Consider the following 15,951-nt stretch of genomic DNA (forward strand, 5'->3'; position numbering starts at 1 on the left):
CACAGCTCAGAAACAAAACCACAAAATAAACTGACATTTCTTTTCATCTTCGCAAACGCAAATGGCGGATCTCTTTGTTAATTTTCATACGTGTAGTTTTTGGTGTATTCCCCAAAAGGAAAATAAAAATAAAATACCTAATTAAAATTTCATTCATAAAAATCAAAATAATATCCCTAAAGAACTTTCAAATCAAGTGAAAAATATCAAAAGACTTTTCGTGTGGTGTTTTTCTAAAAACAAAATAAATACAATTTGTATAATGTCAGCTACGCGCCTCAACGCAGCTGAAAAAGATCTCGAAAAATTCATTAAATTCTTGGCCATTAAATCCGTTCAAGTCGTCGTCCAATCGCGATTAGGAACTAAAATCCAAACCCAATGCAATCCCCTTGCCACGGGCAACGATTGGTTTAATATTGTTATCGAAGATTATCCCGATGTTTATGCTGAAACAAAACAGGCCCTCAATTTGGCTCCAGGTGAGACAATAATCAATCGATTGCCAGTTTGTGTAGAGATTTCATTGAGAACTGTCGACGGTGACCAGATGGTCTTGGAAGTTTGGTCATTGGATCTTCAATCGCCAGGTGAAAATAAAACCGAGCAAGTGTTAAAAGTCGCCCATCAAATTTACAATCGCATGAGCATTCTGTTGAAATCATTGATTTCCCTCACGCGTGCCACACCCGCATATAAGCTATCTCGCAGACAGTGCCCAGACTCGTATCGGATCTTCTATAAGGTCTACGCTGAGGAAAAGCCCCAAGTTCATGCGCTCGGGGAGGGTTATAAGAACGTGAGAGTTGGTCAATTGAATACGATTGTTGGAAATCTCACAATGTCGGTGGCATATCGCACCAAAATGACAATCTCGCCCACAACGCAACACTGTGACAGTGCCATTATGCTGAAGAGTGATCATTTCCTAAAGGATCAAAGTCCCAAACACATTCGCTATCATCACGTGAAGAAGGCGGGCGAGAAGAAATTCATCGACATCGATAAGCCTCTGCGGCCTGGTGCCTTTGTCGACCTCTCCAAAATCAAGCAGTACACCGAGGACGACTTCATCCTCCCCGAAACGCCTCCCTTCGATTGGCTGATTAAGAAGAACCGCACAGACAGCACTGGCAGCTCGGTGCATGAGGATCGAACCCAGTCGCCCTTGGGAAACAACAACAACAACGCAGACTTCAAGAACTACGAGCAACAACAATCGCCCATCAAGAGTCTATTGGTGCCTGTGCCGTTGGACGACGAGAAGAGCAAGAAGCCCTCACGAACGGCTCTCCCGCCCGACGATGATAATCTCTTAAAGGAGTTGAACTTCCCCTTCGCCAGCCCCACTTCGCATGTCAACGATTTGGCTAGGTTCTATCGTGACTGCTATCACGCTCCTCCCCTGCACTCGTACGAACTGACTGCGGCGACGGAATCCCAAGGCGTCTCCTTGGATCCTGTTGAAGATCTTTCAAAACAGCTCGAGTTGTTCGAAACATCATTGGAGAACTACGAAATCCTCGTGTCGCAGCTGGGCTGCTCAACGACGTCCTCCAAGAGCAGCAGCACGAAGAGCACCTAGACTAAGGAAGAAGGTAAAGAACAAAGAACAAGCAAACATCATAATGAAGCAGGAGAGAATCGCTGATATTGTTTAAGTAGTATCGTTAAGATATCGCTTTCTATTGACTATTTTTCGATGTATTTATCATTATAGATAGGAATATTTTATTATATATTATTATTATCATATACATAAAAATATTATAATTATTATCGCGTTGATTTTTTTTTACACTAAAGTATTTTAATGAACGTTATTCGAAAAACAAAAAATCTTAGGAATCGATTCGTGTATAGACGCGCGGGGGGTTTACCAGAGCGAAAGAGGTGTGTCGGCATCACCTCCCACTTTAATATTAAAACAAAGTCTAATTAAAATCTTAAGATTTAATAATAGTTAATTAGATAACTTTAAAAAATAAAACTCGAAAGAAAAACAACAAACCAATTGTTTGAGACTTCACACTCAAAACATTTACACCCAGAAATGATGTTTACTTAATAATATAAAATAAATTAATTATTTGTTTTTTTTTTTGTATTCGTTTAAATATTTAAGATGAAAATAAAAAAACAGTTTCTTTTTGTTTGCCATTTTTAGATTAGATTTTGATGAGGTTTATTATTTTTTGTAATCAAATCAACATCAAATGTAGCTACACACACCTATTTTTGTTATTTTTATTCTTCTTATTTTGTTTGTTTTTCTTGCGATTTAGATTTACTCAGATTTTTAAGTTACAAATAATATTTTTGTAAAAAAAATAAAATGATAAAAATTCATGGCTAAATTAACGAACGGCTTAGAAACAAAAAATGAGATTGTGTTTTCTTTTGGTATTTCAGTTTGTTTTTTGTTTTTATTTTATTTTTTAGGTTGGACGTTTTGAATTTTCTTGGGATTTGTTGTTAATTACAAAACATTTCAGCTGACATCACGTTTTCTGCATTTAAATTTCCGCATTTTATTTTGTTGTTTTTATTTCTTTTTTGGTTTTCGTTAGTAACAGCAACACGTAAGTCAAGTTAAATTATTGCACTTGACTCTTGGGTTGTTTATCTTTATAAACACAACAACAACAACAATAATACATTTTTAGTTATTGTTGTTGTTGCTAGAGTGAAAATAAAACGAGAATGGTGGAAAATAAAATTATTGAATAAATGTTTACAATGAGCGAATAAATTTAGATTTTCGTTTTCGTTCGTACAATTGTGATATCTTTTGAGGAGGATATGGGGGTATCTTACATTATATGGTATATAGATACATACATATCTTGGGCGTCGTTGTTGTTAAGAAGCTGAAAATAAAATACAAAAAATGATAACAACAAGTTTCACTTGTAATGTTTGTTGTAACTAATAATAGACTCAGCTATCAAGTGATTTTAAATTATAATTAAGGGAGTTTATTATTTAGTATGTTTATACATTTTTGTTTAAAGCTATGCATAAAAATAAATAATGATAATATCATGGGTATATTAATTCGAATACTTTGACCTTGTTATAATTTGTTCGGAAATTTTAATTAAGGAAAGAATAATATTCCAGTTGATACAGGTTCAAGAAGAGACCAGTTAATACTACATTTTGAATTGCAACTAAAAACAATAGTTAAGAGAAAATATTAACTTCCCATATTTTAATTAATGCACACAAAGAGTATGCATATGATAGAATGTGTTAAAGTAGTTTTTTTTAAGTCGTTTACTTTTCGATCACGCGAGCTAAGCGATTTTTGACCTGCTACCCATAGCCTGGCGATCTTGATAAATAAATGTAGTTTAGGATAAGAGGAAAAAAGCATGCCCGATTAGTACAATCTCAGCAAAGTTTGCTCAATACTCGAAAGAAAGGAGACCGTCTTAAATGTGCCAACTACATCTCATGAACATCTAAAAGATCCTTACTGCCTTACTATGTGAACGTCGTCGGAAGCCGTTCGTCATCAACCTGATAGATCCATATTATGGCTTTAGATCAGGAAAGTAAAAAATCCCAGGAACTTCAAATCGATATCCTTCATCTCTTTTTCGTTTTAAAAGCCTCGTATGACAGCATCTATAAGGAAAAGCTTTTCAGAGTTATGTCTAGTTTTGGATTGCTTGCTTATCAGGCTCACAATCCATGAAGGGTCTCAGCCTGAGATACTGCAGTCTTAAATCGTGAGCGATCCCTCGCATGCACTATCTAGTCACCCAGACCAAGCGCTCTGGCATCCGCAGTCACTTGGTTCTTGTACCGTAGGTTCTGTCTTCTTTGTGGTCTTGAACCTGGGGTCTGGGCTGAGAAGACTTTCTTGGCTGGAGCGGTGTCGTCCATTAGCTCGATGTGGCCGAGCCAATGTAGTCGTCTTTTCTTGGCCTTCTGGACCTAATCCATGTAGTATTTTCCAAAACGAGCAAGATTAAAAAACTTCATTTTATAAGTCTAGACAAACCAAAGATATATTTTCAATGCTCAAACAGTTATCCAAAAATATCCAAAAGCCAGACAGGCCAGTTCAGCTTAGTGCTATTTTGTTTCAGCTTAGTTACAACTTAAGAGTGTGTGCACATGAAGCTGCACTACATCTCCTTTTTTTAGTTACATTTCTCGTAAATTATTATCAGTTCAACTTAAAGGTTACATTTCTATTTTTATATTTCAATTTTCTTAAAATCTAATTTTAGTTATAATTATTTTAATTAATAAAAAATAAATATAACTATTTTGCGTTTACTTTAACTTAAAATATAATTTTGATAATGTATGTAAACTTAGCTTTAACATTTGTATTTTATTATATAAACGTATGTTTTTTTTTTTTTTTATTTATAAACATATTTTTTTTTTTTTTCAGTGTATGCCTTGAAGTTATTTTTGTTTTAACTATTGTACATAATCTTTCATCCATGTAGGTGCATTTATTTTTCGACCCGTTCTTGTTGAGGAACTAACTTCTGGAATTTCTTCATTTTCTACAGAAGGTAGCACCTCTGGATTTCTTAGATTAATATCATCTATATCATTCTCATTTTGATTTTGAACTACAATATCTTCTAGTGGACTATACAATTCTTCGGAATCACGAAAACCATGAGCATCGATATTTGGAGCTGGAATTAAATGATATCTATTTCGCCTATATTTTTCCCTGTCAGCTTGAATCAAATAAGACCGTGGTTCCTCCAATTTTCTTAAAACTCTACCGTATTTATGTAAATCTGTTATCCATACTCTGTCTCCGTTTTTTAATTCTGAAAGATCTTTAGTCCTATGTCGTTTATTATAATTTTCAATTTGCTTCTCTTTAATTATGCGTTCTTTTTCTATTACTTTTTTATTATTTCCTGTTTCTAATAAACTAGGTAGAATTGGAACCAAAGATTTAAATTTTCTCCCCATCATTAACTCGGCAGGTGAAAATCCGTTTGCTAATGGAGTTGAACGATAGTTTAGAAGACCTTCTTGAATATTAGAACATTTTTTGATTAATTTTTTTGCCATTTTAACTGCTGCTTCTGCAGCACCATTTGATTGACTGTAATAAGGGCTACTTGTTACATGTTTGAAATTATAATCAAAGGAGAATTTTTTAAATTTTGATTGAAATTGTCACTTCTACATATAGAACAAATACCGTATCTTGAAAAAAATTCTTTAACTTTTTCAATTATATCTTCTTCGGTCATAGAAGTAAGTGAAAAAAATTCGAAATATCGTGAGTAGTAATCGGTTATTATAAGATACCATTTATTCCATTTAAAGAGGTCCAATCCTATTTTTTCCATAGGTCGTGTCGGGGGATCTTCGTATTGAAATGTTTCCCTATTATTATTCCGTTCTTCAATACAATTTGGACATTTTTTTACCAAGTCTTCTAACTGAGAACTAAGGCCTAGCCACCAAACTGAAGTCTGAGCCAGCCTTCGACATTTTGTAATGCCTTGATGTCCAGAATGGATGAAACCAATTACCTCTTTCTGTAAATCGGGAGGAATAACAATTCGACTATCTTTTAATACTAGACCTTCCGTAAAGGAGATGTCAAAACGGTATTGATAGTATGGCACCATAAAATCAGGTAATTTTTCCCGAGAAGGCCAACCATCCGATGCATACTGGACCAATAGTTGACTTACTGGATCTTGTTTTTGTACTTTTATTATTTTGTCCATGTAATAATCTTTCACAGGAAGATTCTTTACTACAAAACGTACAAAAGCTTCCGTTTCCATTTCTAATTCCTGTGGTTCATTTACATTACAAGGAACTGGACTACGAGACAAAGCGTCAGCTATTTTTAAATCCTTTCCTGGTACATATACAACGGAGTAGTCATATCGCATGAGGCGCATTCTAAACCGCTGAAGTCTCGGTGTTAGCATATCTAAATTTTTTGATTGTAAGAGTTGAACCAAAGGTTTATGATCGGTTTCAAATATTACTTGAACCCATGTTATATATTCAGCCAACTTTTCTGCTGCCCAAGTTATGCCTAAGGCTTCACGCTCAATATGAGCATAATGTTTTTCTGTAATAGTCATAGTTCTAGAAATATATGAAACTACCTGTCTGTTTCCTTTTTCGTCAACTTGAAAAAGACATGCTCCAATGCCGTAGCATGATGCATCAGAGGTAATGATTATTTGTTTTGATGGGTCATAGTAAGCAAGAGTTGGAGTTTTTGTTAAACTGCCTTTAATCTCCAAAAACGCTTTTTCTTGAATTTTGTCCCAAACAAAATCAACTTTACCTGTTAAAACATTAATAGGTCCTAATATTTTCGAGCGATCTTGGACGAACTTTGCTACAAAATTCACCATACCAAGAAATCGCTGGACTTCTGTTTTGTTTTCTGGTCTTGGATAGTTAATAATTGCTTCAATTCGTTCTGAATCGATGGAAATACCCTTTGCTGATAGGACATAACCTAAATATGTTACTTGATCAACACCGAAACATAATTTTTCTTTGTTGATAGTTATTCCCTCTTCATCAAGACGGGTTAAAACTTTTTCAAGTGCTGCATCATGTTCATTTCGGTCTTTTCCAAAAATTAATATATCGTCCACGTGAGAGATACAATTACTAATTCCATCTAGAACTTTATAGAATTTTGAAACAAAATATTCAGGGGCACAAGAAATACCAAAAGGTAATCTCTTAAAAATAAATCGTCCGAATGGACATATAAAACAAGTGAGGAACTGACTTTCACGGCTGAGTTTAATCTGATAAAATCCTTTATTCGCATCAATTTTTGAAAAAACATTTGCTTCTTTTATCTTAGCTAGTGATAGTTCTATTTTTGGCATTGGAAAATAAGGCCTTATCACAGCTTTATTTAGTTGAGTGTAGTCAACACAAAGTCTTATTTCCCTATTTGGCTTTGGAACAACTACTATTGGACTTACCCACTCCGTCACGTCCTCCATTCGTTCAATTATATCCATGCCTATTAATCTTTCAATTTCAGATTTCAATTTTGACAATAACGGAATTGGCACTCTTCTAGGGACCGTTTGAACAAAGGGAGTAACATCGCTTTTTAATTTTATATTTATTTCCCCTTTGAACTCTCCGATGTCCCGAAAAAGTCTAGGAAAATTTTCAACTATTTGAAAAGTTTTATTTTCCGAAAGGCAATAATTTTCAAGTACTGGAGGCTGTAAAATATTCAATTCAACTATAGCATTACGACTTAATATAGGAGTATTAAGTCCTTCAACTATGTATACGTCATCAGTATATTTCCTATCATTACAGATTAAAGTAACCTTAGCGAAACCCAAAACTTTAAGCGGATTTCCATCTGGTCCCTTTAAACTGGATTTTGATTGAGAAATAGATAGCTTCTCTATTTCAACAGATTTTTTTGGAATACAGACACAGTCTGCCCCCGTATCTATAAGAAAATTTAACTTTGTTTTTAATTCGGCGATCGTACACTGTACGTACCACGATTCTACACCTGATTTTTTAATATTCCCCAAGAACAATTCTTCCACTTTTCCAATTTGATACTCAAAATTTTCCCGATTCTCAGAATTGCTAGGTTTACTTTTTTGTAATGAACTATTATCAACCTGAACTGAATTTATTTTGTTAATTTTATTTGTTCTTTTATTATACAAGTTTTCATTTTTCTTAGTGCATGCATTTGAGAAATGTCCTCGAACATTACAAAAATTACAATTTTTATCTTTAGCTGGACAATCTTTTCTATTGTGTGGTTTATTGCCACAGTAATTACATTTATTCTTAAAATTATTATTATTGATACTCTTACCATACATATTCATACCCGGGAAGCCTCGTTGATTATCCTGTTTTCGTTGACCACCATTTGTCTTGACCGCCTGGATGTTATAGACATTCGTTTCTTCTTTGATGATTTTTGTCTGCATTACCTGGATCTCTGCTTGGCGCGCTGTATCCATTGCCATTTTGAGTGTTAGCTCGGATTTCAGTTGCATTTGCTCACTCACTTTTGTGTTCAGCATTCCGACGACAATTCGGTCACGGATGAGCTCTTCTTTAAGATCGCCGTAGTCACATTTTTCGGCGGAGGAATACAGGTCTGTAATAAAATTATCTACAGGTTCACCTTGCCTCTGAACCCGAGAGTTAAACTTAAATCTTTCGAAGATTATGTTTTTTTGCGGGTTGAAGTATTTGTCGAACCTATCCAAGGCATCGGACAAATTTGTTGGTGTAGCCCCTAGCTGTAACCAAATTTCTTCACTTTTTTCACCCATCACATAAAAGAGCAGATCTATCTGGTCTCCTGGTGATTTTGTTGACTGTCCAGAAACATTTATGTAGCGCTCGAACCTTTTTCGCCACTTAGCCCAATTCTCTGGTTGGGTGAAATTAAAAGGTTCTGGAGGAGCGATGTTTGCGACAAATATGTTGTCCATTTTGTCTTCCTTGGGAGGCATTTCTTTTTTTTTTTTTTTTTCGTTTTCTTTCTATTTAATTCTTTTTTATACTTATTTTGTTTACCGCTGCCACCATGTAGTATTTTCCAAAACGGGCAAGATTAAAAAACTTCATTTTATAAGTCTAGACAAACCAAAGATATATTTTCAATGCTCAAACAGTTATCCAAAAATATCTAAAAGCCAGACAGGCCAGTTCAGCTTAGTGCTATTTTGTTTCAGCTTAGTTACAACTTAAGAGTGTGTGCACATGAAGCTGCACTACAATCCACATCTTAGTACAGCTCATACAATTCTCGGTTGTATCTTCTTCTTTATTCGAAATCGATGCATACGGGACCAAAAATCCGTCGAAGAATTTTTCTTTCGAAAATGCCCAGTTTCAATTCCCCTTTTTTACTTATCGTCCAGCACTCGGCGCTGTAGAGTAGGACTAGTAAAATCAAAGTTCTGTATACCAGACACTTTGTCTTTCGAGTTAGGAGCTTTGAACCCAGTTGTTTGGCCAAACCGAAGCAGCAGCGGTTCGCTAGGGTAATTCTTCTTCGGATCTCCACTAAGGTGTCGTTCGTGGGATTAATGTTTTGTTTCAAGGTAGGTGAACTCCTTAACTACCTCGAAATTGCTGCTACTAACAGTGAAGTTTTGTCCTAGGCGGTGGACAGTTTGTCCAAGGTGGTTTACAGATGTACTTTGTTTTGTCCTCATTCACTTCAAGACGAACTAGTTTCGCCTGTTCTTCAATCGCTGTGAAGGCCTCAAACACAGCTCTCCTGTCTATGTCGTCCGCATAGCCTAGGAGCTGGGTGGATTAGTTGAAGATAGTGCCCTCCGTGCTCACACCTGCCTTACGCACTATCTGCTACAGGACTATGTTGAAGAAGTCACACAACAACGCATCTCCTTGTCTAAACCCTGCGCAAGTTTGAAATAACTCGGATGAGCTGTTACCCATTTGCACACTGCACTGCATATTGTTTTGCGTCATGCGGGGGCTGCATCAGTTTGTTCGGGAGTCCGAATTCAGACATCTCCATCATAAGCTCTTGGCGGTGGATGCTATCATAAGCAGCTTAAAGCTTTAAAGGATCTGTCTCAGTGTGAATATTTGGTCTATCGTTGTTCTGCCTTGCCTAAAGCCACACTGCTACGTGCCGATATTTGTGTTGCAGAAAGGTTTAAGACGCTCACATGCAACATTAAACAGGGATATGTAACGGTAGCTTTTGCATAACATCGGGTCGCCTTTTTTGTAGATGGAGCATATGGAGCTTATCGACCAGTCAGTGGATATGCATTCTTCCTCCCACACTTTGGTGATGTCCTGGTGCATGCGGTTTTTTAAAACACTTCCTCCATGTTTAAAGAGTTCCGCGGGTATGCCATCCGACTCGGTGGACTTGTTATTTTCTACCTCTTCTCTGCTGGGGGATGGGACTGGGTCTTCATTGACTGGTCTTGCTTCTCTTTCGTCATTATCTTGCTCGACATTTTGCGCATTCAGAAACTGTTGGAAGTGCTGCTTGAAAACATCTACAATTCCCTCTGCTTCAGTGACTAGGTTTACTTCATCGTTTCGAAGAGCTTGTGTCCCGGTTCTGAAACCAGAAGCTAATTGCTTTGACCGTTTAAAGAAACGTCGGGTGTTGTTCTTGGCCCGAGACTCCTCTAGATCTTTGAGCTCAGAAACTGCGGATGATCTTTTCTTCCTTCGCAGGGTCTTTTTCTCATTTCTCCTTTTCGTGCGGCACTCTTCCCTTGCTGCTCTTGTTTTCCGTTGCAGCATCTGCACACGTAAATTTTCCATCTCTCTTTTCAATATTATGCACTCATCATCATAACACGGGTTCTTTTTCGGGGGTGGCTGGTAACCGATGGTTGTCTTTACTATATTTTTTTTTATTATTATTTCGCGATATTGGTTCCACAATGTGTTGACGTCTGAAGTATTTGGACGGCGGCGGAGAGACGCTCGCTCAGGTGCCCACTGTCGTCTCTGGCATTCTCCAATGTGCTAAGGCACCCGATGTTAAAATTCTTTCTTTGGGCCGCACGTGTTTTTTTGTCGTTTGTTATTCGAGCTTTAAACTTAGCCACTACCGAAAAGTGGGCAAAGTCGACATTTGCTCCTCGGAAAGTGCGCACGTTCAGGATGTTGGATACGTGCCTTGCGCCGATTAGCACATGGTCAATTGGGTTGGTGGTTCGACCATCCATAGATCGCCCAATGACGCCGCCGGCCCATAAACCACACCAATCCGATATTTTTTCGGGATGCAATGATGACTCATAAAGTACGTGGGGATTGCTGCCTGACCTATACAGCATATTATGTTTATTGACAAAGCAAAGGCAGAAATGAGCTTCATCGCTGAAGATTATTTTTCGGAGAAAATCCCAATCATTTTCAAGTTGTTGCTCAGTCCATTTTACGAACATACAACGCTTCTGGTGTTCAAGCGACTTTAGTTCTTGCGTTATGTAAGGATGTAGGCAGAGATCTTTTCGGAAAATTCGCCACAACGACGTCACCAGAGATACCCATCGCTTGAGAACGACGTTTGAGAGACAAATTTTTTGCAACTGAAGCTTCAGCGGCAGCAACATTCTCGACACACCTGAGAACTACGTTTGAGAGACATATTTAGTCTTTCTGCAATATAAGCTTCAGCGGCAGCAATATTCTCGAACCTACGGAACTTCTTTGTCTCACTAGCATTTTGGAACATTTTCTGCTGTGCCTATGGATTCAAATTTGTCTACTAGACGCTCAATTGTTGATCTGCAAGGACGATTATGACGACCATAAATTGGACGAAACGCTCTTAACACTGAAGCCACTGCCTCCGAATTTCAGTAGTACATTTTAATAATTTTAACACGAATTCCATCATGAATTCGCAAACCTTTCTGAAGAGAAATGTCAAAAGAACGGCATAAAATATGTCGTCGTTTGGTGTCCCTGTCGCTCTAATTTTGTAACGTAGCGTCCCTCTTGAAAACCCCGTATTGGATTCGGAACACTTGTTTTTTGGTCAAATTTACAATTTGCAATTTATGATGTTTTCATGTCACATACATACTAATTGTTATTGCCTGATCAGCTGTCTTCTTTGTAGAATGGCCCGATAATGTCTTCGGCCCAAAATCTGTTGATTTTCCTTTTCGACAATTACTCGATAGTTTTTGATGATTAGCGAGTCCAGTGAGATGGAAATATGTAAGCTTAATCACTGACAATGATTATGATTGTAAAATCACCGCTCCATTTTAAAACATTGCTCAACAATAAAAATGCTTTGCTCTAATTGGGACTAAAAGTAAGGCAAGTTTTTAAAACCTGATTGTCCAGTACCAAAAGAATTGTCTTCTAGTTAAGACAAATTTATTAAAAAGTTGACTGGAAACTTAGTAAAGAAAAACCTCCCTTACTATCAATTGTAGTACCTGTGGCATGATGGTTAGTGCGTTGGACTGTCATGCCAGATGTCTTGGGTTCGATCCCTGCCTATGCCATCTAAAGTCTTTTCAAAGGTACTGCCTCTTGTGAGGAATTGACAAATTCTCCAAGAGTAACTCTTGTCATGAAAAAGTGCTTTCTCAAATTAGCCGTTCGGATTCGGCATGTAAACTGTAGGTCCCCTCCATTCCAGACAACATTTCTCGCACACAGGAATGATTGAGAGTTGTCAGTCAAGGCCCTAGTTCTCAACGGACTGTTGCGCCACCCAATTTATTTATTACTATCAATATGCAAAGTCTACTTATGTCAAAATGTCAGTTGATCACGTTTTTTTATTCAATTGGAAGATGAACTTCAAAATTCTTTGGTTTTCTATTCTAACGGTTTTTTGTTAAGGGTTTAAAATGTTCAATACATTTCTCAAGCAAGTTAAAAAACTTCTTAAAATTTTCTTTCGTTATTCATTTTGTGACTTAAGGTTTTAAAGGATTTTCCAATACGGACTTGAAAACTTGCCCGATTGGAGAACGTACGTCGCTTTAAATGATCCATCGGCTTCAATTCTTGAGTCAGCTTGCTCTTCAGCAAACTGAACGTTGCCCAATTCTTGAAAATGCCGTGGAATTCAATTGTTAAGCAAGGCAGCATTTCGACCAACACGTATTATCACTGACAGGGCAACATTTAATATATCCTAGTAAGGACAATTATTAACGAAAATTATAGTTACCACTTAAAGTTTCCCTAAAAGACTCCGAATTTCTGTACAAATGTTTGTATGTGAAAGAGAACGTTCACAAATTAAATTAAAAGTTGTCAAGTCACTATTAAAAAACCCGATGAAAATAATATTTTTCAATTTTGATATTGCTTCTTTGACAGATCAACAACTTCTAACAATATTCGTTCCTAAAAGATTCTGACAAATTCCAACAATTCGTAATAATGACACTTGAACAATTTTTCTGACATACCAACAATAGTTAACAATTGTACCAAAACAGACCTAATCAGGTACCTACATATATTCATTGGCCCAGTTCAATCGTCATAAGGCACTTGAAAGTAAGACAAGTTTCTAGTATCTCATTCGTCAACTGCCAAAAATATTACCTTCCAACTAAGGTAACTTTTATGGAAAGTTAACTGGAAAATTAGTTAGGGAACTAACTATCAAGTCTAGTCTGTTTATGTCAAAATGACGGTTGATCATGCTTTTTGCATTCAATTGAGAGCTGAACTTTATTACTCTATGAATTAATTATGTTCTGCACAATTCCATTAAAATTTTGTAAAATAGAGTTCCTTTTCAAATTCTAAGAGAAATAAGTAAAATTACTTTACAATACAAAATACAAATCGTACTGGAGTTTTAGCTGGCCTGAAGACGGTTTTGTAAAAATTGGTAGTTTTTGTACAATGAAATGAAGGTAGAGGTTAGTGAAGTAAAGTTCTGAGTTTGAAAATTAAACCACTTCAAAAACTTTGCCTGGGTCAAAATGTACCTTCAAAAAATGCAGTTGACTGCAAATGAAGTCTTTAATGTAGTCTGAACTATTTTAATATTTTTTAAATCGTTATTTTTTTAATTGCTCCTATCTCCTTAACAAGGCTAGATCCCGTTCCAATAGATGAAATTGCTTTTGTAGATGGGTTCCCTACAAAAAAAAAACCGTTATCAATTTTTGGCCCCTAAGTAATCGTACTCTTGCCAAACTTAATTTTCCCCACAAGTATTTTTTTAAATTTAAAATCAAAGAGAAATCAAAACTGCGATCAGTATCTTATCACTTTTTAAATTTATCAAAATAACACAATCCACACGTAAATATCAATTATGTAGATAATTAATTTATTAAAGATATCTTACCAAACATCTTAATCAAACAAAAATAAAAATCTTGAAAAAATCAAGAATAATAATAAATTATGCAACTATTTCTCCTAAACCATTAGATGACCCTTAACTTGTTTACGCTCAACGTTAAACGAATTAAAATTTAGAATTCTTCATTTGAATGAAACAGAGGGAAGAAGAGCAGAAAGGGGAAGGCTAGGTAGGTAATAAACAAGCAGAGATAACAACAATCTAATAATCTTTTTCTTTTTTCTTATAAACAATAAAAATTCTGCTGTCGAATATGTACATATGTAAGTTTGTATCAGGTGATTATTTGAATTGAAAATAAATACAAAATAATTAATTGTTTTATTACAACTAAAAACAAATTAATTATTGAGGTATGTATGGACGGAGGAGCATTTCAACATTTTTATATATGAAAAACAACAATGACCTATTCTATGTTCAATGTCCATTTGTTGAATCTGAAGCCAAAGCCAAAGCCAAAGCTAGAGCTAAGGGAAAAACCCCCACAAAATGTTGCTTTAATTCATGCGTTTTATTTTCTTATAGTTGCTGTAAGTTTTATGAGTTGTTTATAAAATTTTATCATTGGCGTTGGCGGCTGACGGTTGACGGGCATCGGCAGTGAGCACTGGGCACTGGGGCTGAGTTGTGGCTATGGCTAGGCTATGGTGGCGACAAGGCGGCGCGGCGGCGATTGCGAGACGTGAATGGAGGTCTGTTTTTTAATTTAACTTTATTTTTATTTGGAATTTTGTATTGTATTGTATTTTATTTTGTTTTGTGTTGCACTTTGCAATTTGCATGCAGTCGAGTTTACTTTGTTGTTGTTTTCTCTTTTTTTTAAATATTAAACAGTCTTCCGGCTGATACGTGGTTTGTGGACTCTGAGATGTAGGTTCAGCGGCTTTAATAGTAGAAAAGAATGTAGGCGAATGACTTTTATTAAAGGAATTTTGTTTTCATCTCTCATTCTTGGTCTCGCAAAGCGAAATCAACGGAGTTTTATCGAAAGGGGTTTACATTGCAGTTCATCGGAATAGGTACATGTCTGGAAGTTGTTGAAGTTCATTTTTGAATTACTTGTTGTCTTGAACCTGATTTATACTTATGTACCTATGCATGACACTATTGCCCCCATTATGAGTAGCGAAGAGAACGTTCGCTAAAGTTCGAATGTAAAAGCGAATTTATTTTTTTAATTGTATTGTCTTAGCGAGTTTAGCCATTTGCTTAAAATATCAATGGTGCCAACATTATTTCATTGCAAAAAAAAAGCAAATGAAACGTTAAATAATTACTATCAATTGGTATTTTATTTCTGAGATTCTGTTTTTATCTTCTGATTTACTTATTAAAAAAACAATGATAATTTAAACAACGTTGATTTGTTTTTTTGAAGATAACGATTATTGCACAAAGAGGGGATACATACATCTTAAAGATCTGCCTGGGTCCCAGTGTGTATTTGCAACAACTTGAATCGTTCCCTTGCATTAGAATTTTTGGTCTGTTCCGACTTGGGAAGGAACTTTGTTGTGCAGATGATTCTTTTGGCTTAGACGGTCTGCGTTGCACTTGGCATCAATGGTTTTGATGAAAAGATCCTTCAACCTGTTTACATGCCTTAAGGTTGATACTATGTAATACCTTTTTGAAGTATTTTAGAATTAGTCGTCACATCGATTAAAATGAAATGCTGTGAATATATGCCAAAGCAACTGTCTTGTGGATTAACTACCTTTGTTTAGACTAAAAAGTCTGTCCACAGCTTTCTCCAAAGGATACAAAGATGCCTGGTAGTATAGTTCTCCACCAGTAGCTGTGGAATTTTTTTATTTTGAGCAATTTTTGTTTGAGTTTTAAATTGTAGTCAAACCAAACCTATTGCAAATAAAGACTTCTTTAAATTCTACAAATTTGTATCAAAAAACCTTATGCCAAACTTTTCCTTCATTTCCTTTCTGCAAAACTCTGCAAATAATATCGGGTTTCGTTTCCATCAATTGCACCAGCCGTTAAATTAGCCTTTAAACATTCGCTAATGATAATTTGGCGATAACCAAGTTCGACAATGTTTTGAAATTTGAAGCGAATTTTATTTAAGCTAATCGATGCCTGGT

General features: G+C 36.0%; 1 protein-coding gene and 1 long non-coding RNA gene across 2 annotated transcripts; both read left to right on the forward strand.

Annotated features, from left to right (window-relative positions):
• LOC129939593 (autophagy-related protein 13 homolog) lies at window positions 1–2,756 on the forward strand. The gene has a single exon (XM_056047666.1). The coding sequence runs from the start codon at window positions 263–265 to the stop codon at window positions 1,583–1,585; it is 1,323 nt and encodes a 440-aa protein (XP_055903641.1). The 5' UTR covers window positions 1–262; the 3' UTR covers window positions 1,586–2,756.
• Window positions 2,757–14,023: 11,267 nt separating this feature from the next.
• On the forward strand, window positions 14,024–15,209 carry LOC129941074 (uncharacterized). The gene is made up of 2 exons (XR_008780809.1): window positions 14,024–14,544; window positions 14,687–15,209. It is a non-coding gene; the product is annotated as an uncharacterized LOC129941074 (long non-coding RNA).
• Window positions 15,210–15,951: the final 742 nt, after the last annotated feature.

This window comes from Eupeodes corollae, chromosome 1 (genome assembly GCF_945859685.1).
Source record: "Eupeodes corollae chromosome 1, idEupCoro1.1, whole genome shotgun sequence".
NCBI classification, from domain to species: domain Eukaryota; kingdom Metazoa; phylum Arthropoda; class Insecta; order Diptera; family Syrphidae; genus Eupeodes; species Eupeodes corollae.

Coding starts and splice junctions, on each gene's coding strand:
- LOC129939593 (XM_056047666.1), top strand. CDS start 263: ATGTCAGCTACGCGCCTCAACGCAGCTGAAAAAGATCTCGAAAAATTC.